Raw genomic sequence first — 22,347 nt, forward strand, 5'->3', positions numbered from 1 at the left:
GAGTGTAATTCCTAGATCATATGGTAAGAGTATATTTAGTTTTGTAAGAAACCACCAAGCTGTCTTCCTAAAGGCTGTTCTATTTTGCTTTAAGACCAGAAATGAATGAGAGAGAATTCCCACAGCTCCACATCTTCATAGGCTGTGGTGTTGCTAGCGTTCTGGATTCTGGGCACTCTAATAGGTGTATAGTGGTGTCTTACTGTTGTTTCAATCTGCATTTCTCTATGACATATGATGTGAAGCATCATTTCATATGTCGATTTGCCATCTTTATATCTTCTTAGATGAGGCATCTGTTAGTCTTTGACCCATTTTTTACTTATTCATTTTTTAAAGACAGGATCTCAAAATGTTGCCGAGTCTGGAGCACAATTCCAAGGCGCAATCCCACTACTGATCAGCATAGGAATTCTGACCTCCTCCATTTCCAACCTAAGCTAGTTCACCCCTCCCAGGAGGTCGCTGGGTTGACGCCGAACTTAGTGTGGACACCTGAGAGGCATAACTCACAACAACCCGGAACTCCTGGACTCAAGTGATCCTGCCGCCTTAGCCTCCTGAGTAGCTGAGACTACAGGCACATGCCATCACACTTGGCTGGCCCCTATTTTAATCAGATTGATTGTTTTGTTATTGTTGACTTTTAAGAGTTCCTTGTATATTTCAAATAAAAGTTATCATTTATGTCTTTTGCAAACATCCTCTCCCTGTCTGTGGCTTGTATTTTAATTACTTTAAGAGTCTTTGGCATAGCAGAACATGTTAATTTTTATTGGAGTCCAGCTTATCAATTATTTCACACCTTGCACCTTTGGTGTCATATCTAAAAAGTTATCACCAAATCAAAGTCACTAGATTTTACCTTATCTTCTAAGAATTCTATAGTTTTGTATTTTACATTTGTCATCTATTTTGACAGGCAGGAATATTTCACCACTATACTAATGAGGACAGTGGCTCTGTGATCTGTTTTAATTTTTTTGAAAGATGTAAGGTCTGTGACTAGGTTTGGTGTTTTTCTTTGCATATGGATGTCCAGTTGTTCCAGTACCATCTGTTAAAAATACTGTGTTTGCTGCACTGTATTGCCTTTGTTCCTCTGTCAAAGTTTAGTTGACTGTATTTTCTTACTGGGCTCTCTATTCTGTCCCATTGATCCTTTTGTTTGTTCTTTCACCAATACCACACTGTCTGGATTATCACTGATTTATAGTAAGTCTTGAAGTTGGATAGTGTCAGTCTTCAACTTTGCTCTTCTTTTTCAATATTGAAGTGGCTGTTCTGAGTCTTTCATCTCTCCAAATAAACTTTTGAATCAGTGTGTTGATATTGAAAAAAAAAACTCGTTGGGATTTTGGTTGGGACTGCATTGGAAAGAAAACATCTTGACAATATTCAGTTTTCCTATCCATGAACGTGGACTACCTGTCCATTTAGTTTTTCTGTGAATGAGTTTTGTAGTTTTCCTCATAAGATCTTGAACATATTTTGTTAGATTTTATGCCTGAGTATTCCATTTTGGGGAGTGCTACTGGAAATTTTTTAAAAAATTATTATTTTTAGTAGAGATGGGGTTTTGCCATGTTGGCCAGGCTGGTCTCGAACTCCTGACCTCAAGTGTTCTGCCTGCCTTGGCCTCCCAAATTGCTGGAATTATGGACATGAGCCACTTTTTTATTTCAAATTCTACTTGTTCTTTGCTGGTAAACAGGAAATTCGTTGAACTTTTGTATATTAAACTCAATTCTTTTGGATCTTCTACATAGGCAAACATGCCATCTATGAACAAAGTTTTATTTCTCTTCCCAATGAATATGTATTTATTTTTCTTGTCATAATTGCATTAGCTAGGACTTCTAGTACAATGTTGAAAAGAAGTGGTGAGAGGAGACATCCTTGTTTTTCCTGATCCCCGTTCTGGATCTTAGCAGGAAAAATTCTAGTTTCTCACAATTAGGTATGATGTTAACAATAGGTTTTTTGTCCATATTCTTTATCAAGTTGAGGAAGGTGACCTCTGTTCCTAGTTTGCTGGGAGCTTTTATTATGAGTGTTAGATTTTGTCAAATGCTTTTCCTTTTTTTTAGCCTGTTAATGTGATGAATTACATTAATTGGTTTTCAAATGTTAAAGCAGCTTTGGATGCGTGAAACAAATTCCACTTGGTTTTGGTGCACAATTTTTTTTTTTTTTACACTGTTGGATTTAATTTGCTAATATTTTGTTGAAGGTTATTGCATCTGTGTTCATGAGAGATGTTTTCTTGTAATATTTTGTTCCAGTTTTGGTATTAAAATGATGCTTAGAATGAGTTAACAAGTATTCCTCAGCTTTTATGTTCTGAAAGAGATTGTAGAGAATTGGCATAATTTCTTTTAGATGTTTGGTAGAATTCACCAATGAACCCAACTGGGCCTGGCACTTCCTGTTTTGAAAGGTTATTAACTACTGATTCAATTTAACAGATACAGGCCTACACAGATTGTTTCCTCCTGTTCAAATTTTGGCAGATTCTGTCTTTAAAGCAATTGGTCCATTTCATCCACGCTATCAAATTTGTGGCCATAGAGTTTTTAATAATATTTATTATCCTTCTAATGTCCATGGGATCTGTAGTTATGTCCCTTATTTCATTTCTGATATTGGTAATTTATCTGCTGTATTTCTTTTTCTTGTTAAAGGCTTATAGATTTTCTCTCAAAGAACCAGCTGTTGGTTTCATTGATTTTCTCTACTGATTTTCTGTTTTCAATGTGTTGATTTCTGCTCTTTCATTATTTGTCTCCTGCTTACTTAGAATTTAATTTGCTGTTCTTTTTCTAGTTTTCTAAGGTGTGAGCTTATTGATTTCAGTCTTTTCTAACATATACATTTAAAGCTATAAATTTCCCTATAAACATTACTTTCATTGCATCTCACAAATTTTAAAAAGTTTTCATTTTCATTTACTTCAAAACTTTAAAGAAATCTTCAGATTTCTTCCTTGAGCAATGCATTATTTTTAAGTGTATTGTTTAATTCCTAATATTTTCCAGTCATGTATTATTTATTTCTACTTCATTGTGGTTGAGAACATACTTGTTTAATTCCTATTCTTTTAAATTTGTTAAGGTGTGTTTTATGGACCAAAACGTGGTATATCATGGTGAATGTTCAGCATTCTGTTGTTGGAGAAAATAGTCTATAAATGTCAATTATATACAGTTGACTGAGGATGTTGTTGATTTCAATTTTGTCCTTACTGATTTTCTGGCTACTGAATTGGTCCATTTCTGATAAAGGGGTGTTAAAGTCTCCAACTATAATACTGGATTAATTATTTCTCCTTGAAGTTTATCAGTTTTTGCTTTGGCATTTTGATGCTTTCTTAGGCAAAAATACATTTAAGGATTGTTTTATCTTCTTGGAGAAAATAATCATCTCTGGTAACTTCCCTTGATGTAAAGCCTGCTCTGTCTGAAATTAATATCACCACTTCCATTTTTTAAAATTAGTGTTGGCTGGGCGCAGTGGCTCATGCCTGTAATCCCAGCACTTTAGGAGGCCGAGGTGGGATGATCACCTGAGGTCAGGAGTTCAAGACTGGCTTGGCCAACATGGTGAAACCCCATCTCTACAAAAATAGGAAAAAAAAAAATAGCTGGGCATGATGACAAATGCCTGTAATCCCAGCTACTCGGGAGGCTGAGGCAGGAGAATCGCTTGAATCTGGGAGGCGGAGGTTGCACTGAGATGAGATCGGGCTATTGCACTCCAGCCTGGGCCAAGGAGTAAGACTCCGTCTCAATAAAAATAAAAATAAATAAATAAATTAGTGTTAACATGTATATCTTTTTCTATCCCTTTATTCTTGATCTATATATATTTCTTTATATCTAAAGTAGATTTCTTATATAGACAATATATAGTTGGGTGCATTTGGACTGACATTGAAAGTGAGTAATGATATACAGTTGAATTAATATCTACCATATTTGTTACTATTTTCTATCTGTTGCCCTTTTGTCTTTTTTTCTTTTTCTTTCTTTTTTCTTGTGGTCTTAATTGAGCATTTTCTATTTTCTTTCCTTTCTTAGCGTATCAGTTACTTTTTTTTAAGTGGCTGCCTTGGAATTTGCAATATAAATTCACAAGTAACCCAAGCCCACTTTCAAATGACACTATACTGCTTTCTGGATAATGCAAGCACACTATAAAAACAAAATAATCCTAAATCCTAATTGCTCTCTCCCATCCCTTGTATCACTGCTGTCATTCATTTCACTTACATTTAACTGTGTGTATATGGTATATACATAAGCATATAATCAAATACACTGTCGCTATTATGAATGAACTGTTATGTTAAATCTATTAAGAAAAATGAAAGTTTTTCTCCTACCTTCACTGTTCCTTCTTTGATGCTTTTTCTTAACAGTCAAGGTCTTGCTCTGTTGCCCAGGCTGGAGTAGAGTGGCATCATTATAGCTCACCGCAGCCTTGAAAAGGATTCTGGGCTCAAGTGACCCTCCCATCTTGGCCTCTCAAAGTAGCTGGGACTACAGGTGTCAGCCACCATGTTTGGCTTTTTTTAAGAGACAGAGTCTCACTACGTTGCCCAGGCTGGTCTCAAATAACCGGCCTCCAGCAATTCTCCCGCCTTGGCCTCCCAGAGTGTTAGGGTGACAGGTGTGAGCCCCTGTACACAGACTCTGCTCTTCCTTTCTTTATGCACAGCTGAGTTACTGACCTCTACTATTTTCTCTAAAGAACTTTGAACACTTTTTGCAATGCAGGTCTACTGGCAACAAATTTCTCAATTTTTGTCTGAGAAAGTCTTTACTTTTCCTTCACTTTTGAAAGATAATTTCACAGGGTATAGACTTCTAGGTTAATGGAATTTTTTTCCTCTCAATAGTTTAAAAATTTCACTCTACTTCTTGCTTTTGTGGTTTTTGAGGGGAAGTTGAATAGAATTCTTATCTTTGATCCTCTATAGGGAAGGAGATTACTCTGGTTTCTTTGTTGGGGTTTTTAAAAAATCTTTGATTCGCCATAGTTTGAAAATTATATGCCCAAGTATAGTTTATTTTTGTTTTTGTCGTTACATTTATCCTGCTTCGTGTTTCTGGAGCTTCCTGAATCAATGGTTTGGTGTCTGGCATTAATCTGAGGAAATTCAGCCATTAATGTTAAAAATACTTCTTCTGTTCCTCATTCTTCTCCTTGTATTACTGTTCCGCATATTTTATGCTTTCTGTAGTCGTCCCATAGTGCTTGGATACTCTGTTCTTTTTTGCTTTTTAGTGTTCTCTTTGCTTTTCAGTTCTGGAGGTTGGAGTTGGATATTTCCTTTCCCCCAGGCCAGAAGGCTTTGATAAAACCCCACCAGGTTAGTCTCTAGTTAACTAGCTTCTCTGGAAGGTACACCTAGTTAAGAGTGCTCCTGCATATTTGAAAATGATTCCTATTCTCCGTCCCCTGTAGTAAGTATGAGGGGATTCTTCCCTGATATTTACTTCGAGAACCTGGTTGAGCTTCTGATGGCACAACTCACAAAAGCATGGCCCCGTATGCACAGGTCTCCTGGAGGTTTTAACTCTCAGACTTGGCCACAACCTCACTGCAGCAATTTGTCAATTCCAGTTCAGGTTTTCCAATCCCAGCGGGGGTTCCTTGGAGCTTTCTGCTCCAGTGTATGGTGATTCTCCACTTCACCTGTCCACCCAATCTGGGGACAGTGGCTTGCCTGTGACCTCATGTCTCTTGCAGGTTTAAGAAGAGCTGCTGAGTTTTCAGTTTGCTCAGCTTTTCACCTGTGAGGAGGGAGTGACAATTCTCAAGATTATCACGTATGGAACCTGAAACTCCCCAACTCCATTGTAATAAAAAGTGTCTTCCCTTCCTCTGGCTCAAGTATTAAAATATTTTCTTTTTGTTCTTTGACACATTTTAATTTGATTCCCGCAATATTTATAATTGTAGATTTAAAAACTCTGTCTTTTGCTGTATGAGACATCTAGACTGGCACCTTCCAAGAGAATTATGAGAATCCTATATAGAACTTTAAACCTACTTTGTAGCCTCATATATATATAAATATATAAACAGGTACAATTAATTTTATTAATATACTTTTAACTCAAAATGCTCATACTATACTTTTAATAAGAAATACAAAGAAAATATTTTCTATTTTTTATATTAACTGGTGTCTTTCACACAGCGAATTCAGTTCAGACTGGGCGCACTTCATGTACTCAGCCGCCACGTGTGGTGAGTGACAGAGACCATCTTGCATGTGTGTGCACATTTTACTGCCTTTTTCTTGACCACAGATTCTACCTCCGGTTTCTCTCTGTATGCAGTGATTATTTGCTGAATATTGCACATTGTGGGTAACGTGTTGAACACGCTCAGGATCCCGTAAGCTTCTTCGGAAGCTTTCCAGCTCTTGTTTTAGCAGGCAGCGCAGGCACTGCTGGGTCATCGTAACCATGGGCAGGCTTGGATTGATTTGCTGCTGGTGTGGATGGGTGGAGAGCTCCAGTCCTGCACCCACTCCGATCTCCACCTCCTGGACTTGGCAGGGTGGCATGCTCCGCCCACACCAGAGCTCTCTCCGAGCTCCGCCTCCTGGACGTAGTAGGGTGGCCATGCTCCACCCACACCTGAGCTCTGAGCTCCACCTCCTAGACGTGGTAGGGTGATATGCTCCACCCACACCTGAGCTCTCTCTCAGCTGCACCTCCTGGACGTCGTAGGGTGATATACTCTGCCCACACCTGAGCTCTCTCCAAGCTCCGCCTCCTGGACATGGTAGGGTGGCCATGCTCCACCCACACCTGAGCTCTCTCTGAGCTCCACCTCCTGGACATGGTAGGGTGATATGCTCCGCCCACACCTGAGCTCTGAGCTCCGCCTCCTAGACATGGTAGGGTGATATGCTCCGCCCACACCTGAGCTCTCTCCGAGCTCCGCCTCCTGGACATGGTAGGGTGATATGCTCCACCCACACCTGAGCTCTCTCTGAGCTCCGCCTCCTAGACATGGTAGGGTGATATGCTCCACCCACACCTGAGCTCTCTCCGAGCTCCGCCTCCTGGATGTGGTAGGGTGGCCATGCTCCACCCACACCTGAGCTCTCTCTGAGCTCCGCCTCCTGGACATGGTAGGGTGATATGCTCCACCCACACCTGAGCTCTCTCTGAGCTCCGCCTCCTAGACATCGTAGGGTGATATGCTCCACCCACACCTGAGCTCTCTCCGAGCTCCGCCTCCTGGACATGGTAGTGTGATATGCTCCGCCCACACCTGAGCTCTCTCCGAGCTCCGCCTCCTGGACATGGTAGGGTGATATACTCCACCCACACCTGAGCTCTCTCCGAGCTCCGCCTCCTGGACATGGTAGGGTGGCCATGCTCCACCCACACCTGAGCTCTCTCTGAGCTCCGCCTCCTGGACATGGTAGGGTGATATGCTCCACCCACACCTGAGATCTCTCTGAGCTCCGCCTCCTGGACATGGTAGGGTGATATGCTCCACCCACACCTGAGCTCTCTCCGAGCTCCGCCTCCTGGACATGGTAGGGTGGCCATGCTCCACCCACACCTGAGCTCTCTCTGAGCTCTGCCTCCTGGACATGGTAGGGTGATATGCTCCACCCACACCTGAGCTCTCTCTGAGCTCCGCCTCCTAGACATGGTAGGGTGATATGCTCCACCCACACCTGAGCTCTCTCTGAGCTCCGCCTCCTGGACATGGTAGGGTGATATGCTCCGCCCACACCTGAGCTCTCTCTGAGCTCCGCCTCCTAGACATGGTAGGGTGATATGCTCCGCCCACACCTGAGCTCTCTCCGAGCTCCGCCTCCTGGACATGGTAGGGTGATATGCTCCACCCACACCTGAGCTCTCTCCGAGCTCCGCCTCCTGGACATGGTAGGGTGGCCATGCTCCACCCACACCTGAGCTCTCTCTGAGCTCCGCCTCCTGGACATGGTAGGGTGATATGCTCCACCCACACCTGAGCACTCTCTGAGCTCCGCCTCCTGGACATGGTAGGGTGATATGCTCCACCCACACCTGAGCTCTCTCTGATCTCCGCCTCCTGGACGTGGTAGGGTGGCCATGCTCCACTCACACCTGAGCTCTCTGAGCCACGGTCTGCAGGTGTTCTCCAGGCAGAGGGCAAGTGTACTGTCTGTGCGTCTCATTCATTCTCCTGCCCTCAAGTTCTGGCTGGCACAGCTGTAGTCACAGACTTAAAACAGCCATCTCATTCGTTTTGTGCAGTTTTACAGTTGTTTATGGCAGAGGTGTGATTTGGGTCCCTGTTATCTCATCATGGCTAGAAGCAGAAGTTTTGGCAAATTTTTCTTGTATCTTTACATTTGAAAATTAAGGGAAAGTTTCACCCATGGAATATTAGCATTGTGACAATGCTAATGAGAGTTTCTCCAGAAAATGATCCTGGTCAGCAGCCAGTCATTTCATAGAAGATAAACTTCAAGAATATTCTCTGAAGAGCAATGAAACTGAGATAAGATCTAACCACTGTTACCAACAACCAAGAAAAATAGGTAAGAAAATGCAGCTAAGATTTTGTTCAAGTAAGCAGGGTAATAAACATGCAGACTACTGCTAAGCACAAAATAGCTGGGAGTAAAAAATTTTTATGATATTGACATTTATGATTGTATAAAACTGCCCCATGTGATATCACGAGGACTCCTGATGAAAATTTACAGAAGGTTTTTTATGGTTTATATAAAAATGCTAGTCAAATAAATCCAAATATTTCACAAAAATAACATTTCAAATAATATTCTTTTGTATTTTGCAAAGACATCTGTACAATGAGGTTATTCATCACACAGGACCCAGTAACATTTATCAGCGGTTGGATTCAATACGAGAAATAAGCAAGCAAATAACCACACTGCTTCTTCCATTTCAAACTCATCGTTTCTCTTATAAAAAGTGGTCAAGAAAAATGCCTGTTGCCTTAAATAACCGGTTAGTGCCAAGAATTCGGTTTAAAATATTTCAAGTGGGTTATCCTTTTAAGTCCATTTTGTTAGTTACACAAAGAACACATACAAATAACATTTTTTTTACCATAAGTTTTGGCAAATTATAACCATAAACTAAACAAACAGGATTAAGCATTTTTTTTTTGAGATAGGGTCTTCCTCTGTTGCCCAGGCTGGAGTGCAGTGGCATGACCATGGCTCACTGCAGCCTCAGCCTCCTTGGGCCCAAGTGATCCTCCCACCTCAGCCTCCCGAGCAGCTGGGACTAGGCACACACACCACCATGCCTGGCTGATTTCTGTATTTTTGGTGGAGACAGGGTTTTGGAATGTTGCCCAGGCTGGTCTCAAACTCCAGGATTCAAGCAATCTGCCTGCCTTGGCTTCCCAAAGTGCTGAGGCTGGAGGCATGAGCCACCATGCCTGGCCTAATCATTTTTAAAGAGTCTCTATTTATTATCGTTATTTTTTTCTAATTGTGATGGGGTCTTGCTCTGTTTCCCAGGCTGGAGTGCAGTGGTGCCATCTCAGCTCACGGCAACCTCTGCCTCCCAGGCTCAAGTGATTTTTCCACCTCAGCCTCCCAAGTAGCTGGGACTACAGGTGTACACCACCAGGCCCAGCTAATTTTTTGTACTTTTAGTGGAGACAAAATGTACAAAAGGCATTTTGGTACATTTTGCCATGTTTTCCGGGCTGGTCTTGAACTCTTGGGCTCAAGCCATACGCCTGCCCTGGACTCCCAAAGTGCAGGAGTTACAGGCATGAGCTACCGTGCCTAGCCCCTAATTACGTGCTGTTGCTTAATATTAAAATAAAGAAAAGGAGGAGCCCAAGGGAGCACATTGGCAGAAAGAGCTCCCTTGCCAACAACCTTGCTAGCACAGCGTTCACTCCCTTGCCCGCTGGCATTTGCTAGCACGGCGTTCACTCCCTTGCCAACAACCTTGCTAGCACGGCGTTCACTCCCTTGCCCACTGGCATTTGCTAGCACGGCATTCACTCCCTTGCCTGCTGGCATTTGCTAGCACAGCATTCACTCCCTTGCCCGCTGGCACTGTGTTCTTTAGACGAAGATCACGCATGTGTAAATGAAAAACAAAAACAACATAGGAACACCCTGTCTCCACAAAAACTTAAAAATTAGCTGGGTGTGGTGGCATGCACCTGTTGTCCCAGGTGCTTGAGAGGCTGAAGTGGGAGGACCGCTTGAGCCCAGGTGGTCACGGCTGCAGTGAGCCAAGAGCTGCAATCATGACACTGAATTCTGACCGTGGCGATAGAGCAAGACCCTGTCTCAAAACAAACAAAAAACAACAAAAACCCCAAATTATGCACTCTTTAAGTTCTGTCCTATCAATCTCAGTACCTTCATTAGTAAAGGTATAAAGGTGAATACTCAGGAGCTACTTGGAATAATGTGGGCATATGCTTGATCTCAGCTCTGATCTGAAGCATGTCCTTCTGTCTCACTGCTTGCCAAGACCAAGCTAAACTTCAAAAGTAAAAATACTCCCAAAAAATTGTACATTTTCAACTATTCATATTGTACCTTAAGTTTCTCTTGTAGTGGAGAAAAAAATGGTGTCAAAGTGGTGTGTAGCTTCAAAGTGGGATGTAAGGTGATTTAGGTCCTTTGAGAAGACAAGCTTGCAACTATCACATGAATAATGTTGGAACCAAAATCACAGAAACTAAACACCAAACAACGTAGGTTCAATCCATGTTTCTAACAAGTATCTGGATAACTACACTTTCTGCTTTACTTGGGTGGGAAGATCATGAGATGTAGTTTATAATTATTTGGGCAGAGAAAATAGAGAATTTGGGTAGTTATGTAAAATTCAAGATTAAATAAAAGCAGTATTACATAACACAAATATAAATGGGCTATTACCTTCAGTAATTCAGATCGGGGTTGGCACGTCTGTGCACCACATCTGGTCCGCTGTTCTTATAAAGTTTTATTGGCACACAGCCATACCCACTTGCTATCACCTATGGCTGCTTTCACACTCCAAGGGCAGAGCTGAGTGGTTGTGACAGACCTTATGGCCTGCAGGAACTAAAATACTATCTGGCAACTTGCAGGCAAGGTTTATGACCCGTGATTTGGGTAACTGCCTAAATTGTCCAATTTGCTTGTTCTAAAACAATACAACAATATAGCACATTTATATGAAGATTTGAGAACATGTATGCACCAGCCTAATCAGAAGAAAAGTCCAATTCCACCCAGAGGGGTACAAACTCTTCCCTTTTCCCTACAAAGAATTAAATGAATAAAATTGTTTGAGATTTTACTGGTATGTATCATATGTATGAGTCTTGATGAAAAGTTAAAAATGTGTATTTATACAGATACATAATAATGTTACTTTTCCTTCCACGTTTAACTCATACAACACTGTTTTTGGACTTCTGGTTCACAAAATCTGCATTACTACATCATTATTTTGAAAGCAAAAACCCCTGATTGCTGGGCTAGTGGTCAATTCTGAGGTGCCCAGCACATTCAGGAGGCCATGTCGGGGAGCGTGTCCCTTACCTGGAGGGGTGTAGGCGTCCATCGAGGTCTGCACGACCAGGGACCTGCGTTTGGAAGGCATAGGCACTGCCATCTTCCGCTCTTTGTGTTTGGCCAGAGCCGCCTGGACAGCTTCCGTGTGGACGTCTGAAACGGAGAGAGCTCAGTCACTCAGTGCTCAGCTGAGGTCCCAGAGGCCAAGCTGCACCCTCCTCTCTGTCCCTGCAGCACAGTTCATCCACCTTCTGAAACTCACCAACAGATGGGTGGGTGAGGAAAGAAAATCAGTGTTTACAATTCCAGTAAAGACATTAAAATTCATTCACAGACTTTTAATCATTTATTTTATTACCACAGAATCCATATCCATAAGCAAACACTGGCTGTAAACTGCACTGAGATTTGTCTTTTTAGGGTGAATGGACCTTGATCTTTGGAGATCTCTTTGTAGGTCACACGTTCAAGCCTCCAAATCCTTTCACTGTGCTGCTGAGAGGCTGTGCATGCCTCGCACCCCAACTCACACAGCCACGGTCACAGCTCAGCTGAGCACCAGCCACAGGCCAGGACTGTGTTGGCTATTGACATGGGTTGGCTGTGTCCCCACCCAAATCTCAACTTGAATTATATCTCCCAGAATTCCCATGTGTTGTGGGAGGGACCCAGGAAGAGGTAATTGAATCATTGGGGCCCGTCTTTCCCGTGCTATTATCGTGATAGTGAATAAGTTTCATGAGATCTGATGGTTTATTAGAGGTTTCCGCTTTTGCTTCTACCTCGTTTTCTCTTGCTGCTGACATGTAAAAAGTGCCTTTTGCCTCCCACCATGATTCTGAGGCCTCCCCAGCCATGCGGAACTGCAAGGCCAATTAAACCTTTTTCTTCCCAGTCTTGGGTATGTCTTTATCAGCAGTGTGAAAATGGACTAATACAACCATTAACACACTTTGTAGCTATGAATCCATTACATTAATTCCACACATTCACCAAGTGCCTCCTCTGTAAGTCCCTAAAGGCTGGGAACGCAGTGGTGATAAGGCAGACAGTGTCACAGCATCTCACGCAGGCCAATTCCTAATGGACAAGACAGGTGACAGACGGGGTAGAGAATTAAAGCAGAGACAGACGCAGTGGCAACTCCAAACTGTGAAGCCAGGGAAGAACCGTCTCAACACAAAATCAGAATAACAGGCTTCAAGACAAGAATCTTCGAGACACAGGCAAAAACCCACTCAAAGGCCCTAAACTGTGAGTGAGAACAGTGTTAGCAGAATAAAATCACCACCAACCAAAATGGCCAGTGTGAGTGAAGACGGGTTGGGGGAAAGGGTCCCCAGGATGAGGCAGTCTTCTCTGAAGCTGTGAGAATGATCCCACTGAAAGGGAATCAGACATGTCTTTCCTGCTTAAACCCCGCGAGCTGCCACCTGAGACAGGACCCAGACCTGCTGCATCACGCCCACAATCAGCTCATCACACTGCTTGGTCTTGGTCAGCCTTTGTGCGTACTTCTCTCCCTAACTAGATAAAGAGCCTGGTTTTCTGGCCACTCTTTCTAATTCCCAGGTCAAAAATCAATATGTGACTGACTTGAGCTCATGGCCAAAAACTGAAGGGCTCATCAATGAGGTGACACAGTCCACTCACTTCCCACAAATCACTTTTTGTTTTGCATATTCTCCATTTTAAACTTTTTGGATATAATTTCACATACACAGAAAATCTGCAAGACCAGTGTAGAGAATTCCCATATAACTTTTACCAGGCTCACCAACTGCTCCTATCTTACACCACTGCTCTCCCCGCTCCCCTATGAATTTTCTAAGTCAAATGAAAATAAATTTCAGATACTATATCCCTCTATACCTAAATGTTTCAATGTATTTCCTAAACACAAGAATATTCTCTCACATACATTTTCCTCAAGATCAGGAAATTTAGCTGTCATATACAAAGTTCACATTCAAATGGTGTCCAACTGTCTCCATAATTTTCTTACTTTGTCTTCCTATTTTATGATCCAATCCAGAATCATGAATTGCATTTATTTGTCAAGTGATTTTTACCCTTCGTGAATCCAAGTTTCTCAGCTTTTTTGTTTCTTGAAATTGGAAATTTTAAAGAATACAGGTTGGTTATTTTACAGCTTGTCCTTTATTTTGTTATCTTCCGGACTAGACTCAAGAGTATGCATTTTAGCAGAGATACTGCAGAAGTCTGTCCTTTGTGGCAATGTTAATGTCGGCAACTCAGTGAAGGTGGTGCTTAAGTTCCTCCAAAGCAAAGATGCTACTTCTCACATTGCAATTAAGATTTGGGAGGAGAGACCGTGACACTATGTACATATTCTGTTTTTCATCGATGCTTCACTACTAGTTTTAGCATCCACTGATGATTTCCTGCCATTCCTTCTAAATCATTAGATCTTCTACATTCACTTAAAAATAATTACTCATTTTATCTTTCATCACTCATTTACTTCTGTCAATATGAACTCATGGAGTCTGGCTTGGTGGGTCATAATTCATAATTATCATGGTTTGTTTTGGTGCTCAATTGGTTCCAGATTTGACACCGGATTCCCCAGCCCTGGGACCAGGGCTCCCGCTAGTGAAGTATGGTGTTTGGAAGCTAAGACTAGGAACCGGGTGTGCTGTCACTGGGGGTCTCTGCTGCTGGGCACTGCCAGCAAGCAGAACACACAACATGCGTGTACACACATGTACACCCACACCCATCCACAGGCACTTCTGTCCCTGTCTACATCTGTCGGGAGCCACCAGCTCATACTGGTACCTCCTGCTGCAACCCAATCCCACATGATCCATTCCAGGCTTTGGCCTTTTCTTATTTCTACCTCTCTTGCCAAAAAAGAAACCTGGCTCCTGTTACCCTCAATATATTCACTAATTTATTAAGCTTATTTGCTTAAGCCTGGAGATACAGAAATGCTTTCAGAATTGCTATCTAGTACCACTGTGAAAAATCTATCAAATAGAGTTCAGTGCTCATTTACAATTATTTTTTCATTGTTTTTTTTTGGAAGGGCGGGAGTACAAAGTATACACAGTGAAATGTTCAGATCTTAAGTACACTTGGTGCATTTTGATAAGTGGAAATCTATCTATTACCCTGATCAAATCTTTTGCCTCAAAGTTCCCACACATCCCCTCCCGGTCAATCCTGGCCCTCAAGAGACAACCACTGTTCATTCATGAGGCGTGTTCACTGGTGCTCTTCCGTCACCCGAGACTCGTGTAGATTCCCCATCGTCACATGGACTCCATGCCATGGTGTTCCCTCAAGAGACAGCCACTGTTCATTCATGAGGAGTGTTCCTTGGCACTCTTCCATCACCCGAGACTCGTGTAGATTCTCTACCATTGCATGGACTCCACGCCATGGTGTTCCCTCAAGAGACAGCCACCGTTCATTCATAAGGAGTGTTCCTTGGCACTCTTCCGTCACCCGAGACTCGTGTAGATTCTCCACCGTCACATGGAGCCCACGGCATGGTGTTCACTCAAGAGACAGCCACTGTTCATTCATGAGGAGTGTTCCTTCGCGCTCTTCCGTCATCCGAGACTCATGTAGATTCTCCATCATCACATGGAGCCCACGCCATGGTGTTCACTCCAGAGACAGCCACTGTTCATTCATGAGGAGTGTTTCTTGGTGCTATTCCGTCACCTGACACTCGTGTAGATTCTCCACCATCACATGGACTCCACAGCATGGTGTTCACTCTCTGCTCAATTCAAGGCTCCTGGAACTCATCCCCGTTGCCTATTTTGGTTTCAGTATTTTGTACATTTTTCCTGATGGGAACTAGGACAATGTATGAATATATCAGAATTTGCTCATGTTTCTCCAGCTGAGAGAGATTTACGTTGTTTCCAGTTTTTGGCTATGAGAATTTACTCTGGAGATAATGTGCATTCTTTTACACGGACACACATTTTCCTCTCTCCTTGGTGAACATCTACAGCATACCTGCTGGGCCATATGGTAAGTGTACACATTTTAAAGAAACTGCCACACTGTTTGCTAAAGTGTCCATGCCATTTTAAGTCTTCATCAGTCTGAGATCCAGCCTGTCATATCTTCACCAGCACCTGCTACCGTCCTCCTCCTCCACTCTTGTGAAGTGGAACCTCATGGGTTTAAGTTGTACTTACCAAATGACCCCTGGTGAGCGCCTTTCATGGGACCACTGGGCATCTGTATACATCTGTTGTGAAGAGTCCATCTTGCACTGGGCATCTGTATACATCTGTTGTGAAGAGTCCATCTTGCACTGGGCATCTGTATACATCTGTTGTGAAGAGTCCATCTTGCACTGGGCATCTGTATACATCTGTTGTGAAGAGTCCATCTTGCACTGGGCATCTGTATACATCTGTTGTGAAGAGTCTATCTTGCACTGGGCATCTGTATACATCTGTTGTGAAGAGTCTATCTTGCACTGGGCATCTGTATACAACTATTGTGAAGAGTCTCATGGCCCACGGGGCATCTGTATACAACTGTTGTGAAGAGTCTATCTTGCACTGGACATCTGTATATATCTGTTGTGAAGAGTCTGTCTTGCACTGGACATCTGTATACATCTGTTGTGAAGTCTCACAGGCCCACTGGGCATCTGTATACATCTGTTGTGAAGAGTCCATTTTGCACTGGACATCTGTATACATCTGTTGTGAAGAGTCTCACAGTCCACTGAGCATCTGTATACATCTGTTGTGAAGAGTCTCACGGTCCACTGGACATCTGTATACATCTGTTGTGAAGAGTCCATCTTGCACTGGACATCTGTATACATCTGTTGTGAAGAGTCTCACAGGACCACTGGGCATCTCCATACATCTGTTGTGAAGAGTCTCACGGTCCACTGGGCATCTGTATACATCAGTCGTGAAGAGTCTATCTTGCACTGGACATCTGTATACATCTGTTGTGAAGAGTCTCACAGGCCCACTGGGCATCGGTATACAACTGTTGTGAAGAGTCTCATGGTCCACTGGGCATCTGTATACCTCTGTTGTGAAGAGTCCCATGGTCCAATGGGCATCTGTATACATCTGTTGTGAAGAGTGTATCTTGCATGCTTGCAAAATTCACACCATTTCTGGTTGTTTCTAGATTTCCTAAAATTTTCTAAATAAGGCCCTGTGTCTTCGGTAAATCAAGTGTCTCACGCCTTCCAAGTCTGTGCCTTTTAGTTCTCCTGACTCACTTCACTGACGAGGGCCCCAGTGAGTGCCATGCAGACCTGAAACACGGAGAATGGCCATGCTCCCCTGACACCCGACTGTGGGCAGAGCACCCCGGCTGCCACCATGGAGGAGGGGCGTCAGCTCTCATTTTTCAGAAAGGGCCTTTATCAAACAGAGAAAGATCCCTTCTGTTCCTGATGTGACAGGAAATTCGTATAACGACTATTAAATTTCAACAGATGTTTTTCAGCATCTTCTGAGATGATAAAATGGGTTTTCTCCTTTATTTTTTGTCAGTGTGGTGAATTACGTTGATTTTTGAATGATGAGCCAAGTGTGCCAGGCAAAACTACACCACATCAAGAGAACAAACTCAACTGGTTGTGATATTCATATCCCTTTTACATATTTTGGGTTTGATGTAGTAATAATTTGTAAAAAGCTTCGGCATCTGTATGTCAAGAAGAGTGAAAAGTGTGAGATTTTGTCTCGCATGCAAACTAACAAGGGAGCCAGCACCAGCCCAACATGCTGACAGAGCTGGGACATTCCCAGGCCAGAAACAAAGGGCTTGTCACACACAGTGGGGCAGCAGGACCCACTCACTCCCATCGATACTCAGGATCACACACAGTGGGGCAGCAGGACCCACTCACCCCTGTCGATACTCAGGATCACACACAGTGGGACAGCAGGACCCACTCATCCCCATCGATACTCAGGATCACACACAGTGGGGCAGCAGGACCCACTCATCCCCATCGATACTCAGGATCACACACAGTGGGGCAGCAGGACCCACTCACTCCCATCGATACTCAGGATCACACACAGTGGGGCAGCAGGACCCACTCACCCCCGTCTATACTCAGGATCACACACAGTGGGGCAGCAGGACCCGCTCACTCCCACTGATGCTCGGGATCACACACAGTAGGGCAGCAGGACCCACTCATCCCCGTCTATACTCAGGATCACACACAGTGGGGCAGCAGGACCCACTCACTCCTGTCGATACTCAGGATCACACGCAGTGGGGCAGCAGGACCCACTCACCCCTGTCGATAATCAGGATCACTCACAGTGGGGCAGCAGGACCCACTCATCCCCGTCTATACTCAGGATCACACACAGTGGGGCAGCAGGACCGAATCACCCCCGTCGATAATCAGGATCACACACAGTGGGGCAGCAGGACCCGCTCACTCCCGTCGATAATCAAGATCACACACAGTGGGGCAGCAGGACCCGCTCACTCCCGTTGATACTCAGGATCACACACAGTGGGGCAAGCAGGACCCACTCACTCCTGTCGATACTCAGGATCACACACAGTGGGGCAGCAGGACCCACTCACCCCTGTCGATATTCAGGATCACACACAGTGGGGCAGCAGGACCCGCTCACTCCCATCTATACTCAGGATCGCACGCAGTGGGGCAGCAGGACCCGCTCACCCCTGTCGATACTCAGGATCACACAGAGTGGGGCAGCAGGACCCACTCATCCTCGTCTATACTCAGGATCACACACAGTGGGGCAGCAGGACCTGCTCACTCCCGTCAATACTCAGGATCACACACAGTGCGGCAGCAGGACCCACTCATCCCTGTTGATACTCAGGATCATATACACTGGGGCAGCAGGACCCACTCACCCCTGTCAATACTCAGGATCACACACAGTGGGGCAGCAAGACCCACTCACCCCCGTCGATACTCAGCGGCATCCTTTACCACTTAAGGGACTTTCAAGCTCATCTTGTGTAACAAAAGTCGACTTCTCCACCTCCCCATACAAAGGCAAGATGTTATTTAGGCAAACAAAATTAACGATCAAGTAAAGAAATGCTTACAATTTTCTCTTCTGAGAAAATTTGTTTTTAGTGACTGTGGCTATCAAGGCACACACTTGCATATTATACATAATACTGCTTGTGGCCAAAGTCACGGTACTTTCCTACTCTTAAATAATTTATCAAGAGTCCTGAAAGGTGAGTATTTTAAAGAGAAAAGTGGTATGTGGCTTACTCCAGGCTAAGGAGTGAGTAAGGCGGCCTATTCTTGTGAAATATGTGATTATTCTAATTAGAAAATCTGAGAACAAGATATCATTGTGAGATTCTGTTATCTCCAGGAAGGAGTGAAATGGGTGCTGGGAAATTGAGGGAGCCTTGGAACAGGAATCTCACCACCTCGAATGGGGAATCCAGCAAATGGGAAAACAGTCGCTCTGATTCACGGACGTTTCTGAAAGCTTCACGTCCACTCCATGTTGCATTTGAATGACTCTTCTCCTTGTGATGTGGACCCGACACAAGAGAGGTCCCACGTAGACATTCGGCATTTGTCAGGGTCTGGCACCGTGGCTCACTTCCACAGATTTAACATGTTTATGTATAAATTACAATGGTCCCATGTTGCATTTGAATGACTTTTCTTCTTGTGATGTGGACCCGACACAAGAGAGGTCACACGTAGACATTTGGCACTTGTCAAGTTCTGGCACCTTGACTCACTTCTACAGATTTAAGATGTTTACGTATCAATTACAATGGCTCAACTGTATAAAAGCTGGTATCAGTTATGGATCAATTCCCTTATTTCTCTCTTGGGCCACACTTCCTGCTTCTGCAGAACATATCACTTGGCTGCAACACACAATGTTGACATTGAAAAGAAAAAAGACTGTATAAAAATGATGCAGAGAATTCTTCTGAAAGGCCACTGGGACACACACTTTGTTGGTGACCAGCTGTCTAGTAGCAGCAGCAAGAGAGACAGAGCTCCACGCATGAGCAGCCATAGCACCTGGGTCTGTGACCCACACCAAGACCCCCAGGGTGACGACAGGCCAACCAACAGCCTTGGAAAGTACACTTCCTTCCCAGAAGAGCTTCCCAAGAGAAAACAGAAACACTGATAATTGCAGGCATTTCCATGACTGGTCTGGAACAATGAAACCACTCACCTCCAACAAGGAACACATGTTGTTTCAACTGAGGCAAATAAAAAGACGAAGGAAATAGCACAAAAGCCAGGTTGGTTCTGTCACTTACACACACACAGACATGTACAGGTCTGTATGTGCGTACATGTATGTATATGTCCATATGTGTGGGTATAAAATATACTGTCTATGCCTCAATAACGGCATCGTCTAAATTCAGCCTGTGAGTTCCTCAGGGCCAGGGAGGGAGTCTCAAAGCCCATCTCTGCAGCACCGGGCTGTGCTCCCCAGCCCCTGCCTGTGGGCGGTGACTGGTGAAGCAACAAACCCTCCCAGCCCTGTTCCTTCTACACCACATCCGGAACAGGCGTACGTACACCTGGTGTAGAAAGCTCCCACAGCCTGAACAGATCATTCGATTCTAAGTCAGGTTAACCTTATCTCCGCAGTGCAGTCCTACAAACAGATTTTCAAAAAGTTACCAAACCACTACCTCAAACCTCACACTTTGTCTACTTGGAAAGAGGACGTGGGACTGGGATTTACTCGGCCACCAAAACACTCACAGGGTATTATCCTATCGCCCTTCAGTGCCCAGAATAATCATGTGGTCTCTCGCAGTAAAAACAAAACCACAACCCAGCTTTTCTTCAAGTTGTAGGGAGTTTTACAGCCTCTTTCTATGTGGTCTTTCTTTTTGCCCCAAACTGGATATTCTTTTTACTTTCTCCTTATTTCCTGACTATAATTTAATCAATGTAATTAAAGTGCTTGTGTTAGAAGCAGTTTTACTTAAAAAGAATTGAAAGAACTACATCAAAATATTAACAGTAGCCATTTCAGGATGACAAGATGACAACGTATTGTTTTTTGTTCATTCTCTTCAACATTTGCGAAGTTTTTTGCCTTGAGTGTAACCACTTTTGCCATCAGAGGTTACATACAGTGCTTGATGGAATGAGGCCATAGAGCACACACACCACCCTCTAACACAAAGCAATCATTTGGGGAAGGATGGAGACACAGGAAAGGTACATCTTGAAGAAATGCGGGTTTTTTTGCATAAAGGCAAAAGACATTTTTAAAAATGTTTGCACCATATACAAGTCTGCTACATTTGGTCAAAAAACTGAGAGAAAACAGTAACAGAAGAATGCTTTTGCCCACAAGGAGACCAGCACACCCAGCTCAGGGCGACACAAGGAGACGAGCACACCCAGCTCGGGGCGACTCCAGACGAGGACAGAGAGTGGTTTCCTCACAGCTGACCCACAGGATCGGGTAACACAAGCAGGAGGGAAGCGTGGGGACCACAAAGATGTCAGACTGTGGACTGCACAGCAGAAGACAGCAACACAAACCAGTGGAGTCACTAAAAACAATCGCAAAAAGATGTCTACATTCTGCTTTAACCGGAAATCAGTGGCACAGTGACACTTCAAAACATCCATAAACAGCACCCTGAAGATTCCGTCAGACTCTACATGGAACAATGTTAAGGCAAATAATGATAACGGGATAGCGCTAAGGGGTCTTCTCAGTGCAGACCCTTAGAGAGCGCGCTAACCCCATCATCAAAACACGGCAAACACGTGGAAAAAGGACAACCTGGCCAGGGGTGAAGAGCAGCTTCTGAAGCACACAGTGTAATTATGAGTGACTAAAGTGAGTCAGAATCTACCTCCATGAGCTAAGTTGTTGCTGAGTTTAATAATCCCAGTCCAACTCAAAATATCCAAGCCAGAAAGGAGCATCCGGCCACTAACATCTAAAATAGCGATTAAATGGAAAGCGCTTTGTCGAAAGACCTTTCACAACGTGACACCTAGAGGGGACAAGCGAAGCAACCAAGCCACGATGGCCCCCTGGCTCCTCTCGCTGCTCCTCCTGGGTCCTCAGCACAGCCGGGTGGCTCTGCTGGTGCCCTCCTGCAGAGAAAACACCGCACACCACTACTGAGGAGGTCTCTTATGACATCCAGCTTAAAAGGCCGTATGTCCACTGGCCAGTGGCCCAAATCCCACAGGTGAGACGAGAGAAGAAGGAGAGACTTGACCACAGGGCACAAGGCAGGATGGACCCATCTCCCTTGAGAGCGAACGCCAGCGGATCACGGGGAGGCCTGGCCAGCCTGAGGCCGCAGTGCAAGGAAGGGTGCAGTGTTGGATGAACACACAGTGCTGGAAAGGGTATGAGCTGAGAACAAAGACGTTTACAGAGCTCTGCATAAAACCCAGATCACTCTGAGAAGAGCTCATAAGATGAAGAACTCTTAGGAAAATATAACATGGATAAACAGGTTGCTACAAAACAAATATTCCCTTGAAAACACAATATCCTTTTCATAAAATGAGCTGATAAGTGAAATCTAGCAGCTGTGCAGCATCAGAAATCCATTACAGCATCTGATCAAGCGTCCTCCAAAGCCTTAATTACAAATGCCCTGAATACAGTTTTACCAGGCCACATGAATGAGACACCAGATGAGAGGCCGTGGAATGGAAATAATGAGAAACAGAAATCTCTCGGGTGAAGGTACCAGGCAAGATTGCAGCAGAGTCAACAGACGTGTGTGCAAACGTCACAAAAGTAACAAGATTTGCTGGTCATGGTGGACATACAGACAGTGTCATAGACTCC

At 44.0% G+C, this 22,347-nt stretch overlaps 1 protein-coding gene across 4 annotated transcripts in view; it reads right to left on the minus strand.

Moving 5' to 3' along the window:
* The window catches only part of DIP2C (disco interacting protein 2 homolog C), a 432,829-nt gene that overhangs the window by 160,188 nt on the left and 250,294 nt on the right, over window positions 1-22,347 (minus strand). For all 4 annotated transcript variants that reach the window (XM_034929848.3, XM_034929851.3, XM_034929850.3 and 1 more), the window contains one exon: window positions 11,564-11,689. In XM_034929848.3, the coding sequence (XP_034785739.1) occupies window positions 11,564-11,689 (126 nt within the window). The remainder of the gene's footprint in view (window positions 1-11,563; window positions 11,690-22,347) is intronic.

Source organism: Pan paniscus, chromosome 8 (genome assembly GCF_029289425.2).
Source record: "Pan paniscus chromosome 8, NHGRI_mPanPan1-v2.0_pri, whole genome shotgun sequence".
In the NCBI taxonomy this organism is placed as follows: domain Eukaryota; kingdom Metazoa; phylum Chordata; class Mammalia; order Primates; family Hominidae; genus Pan; species Pan paniscus.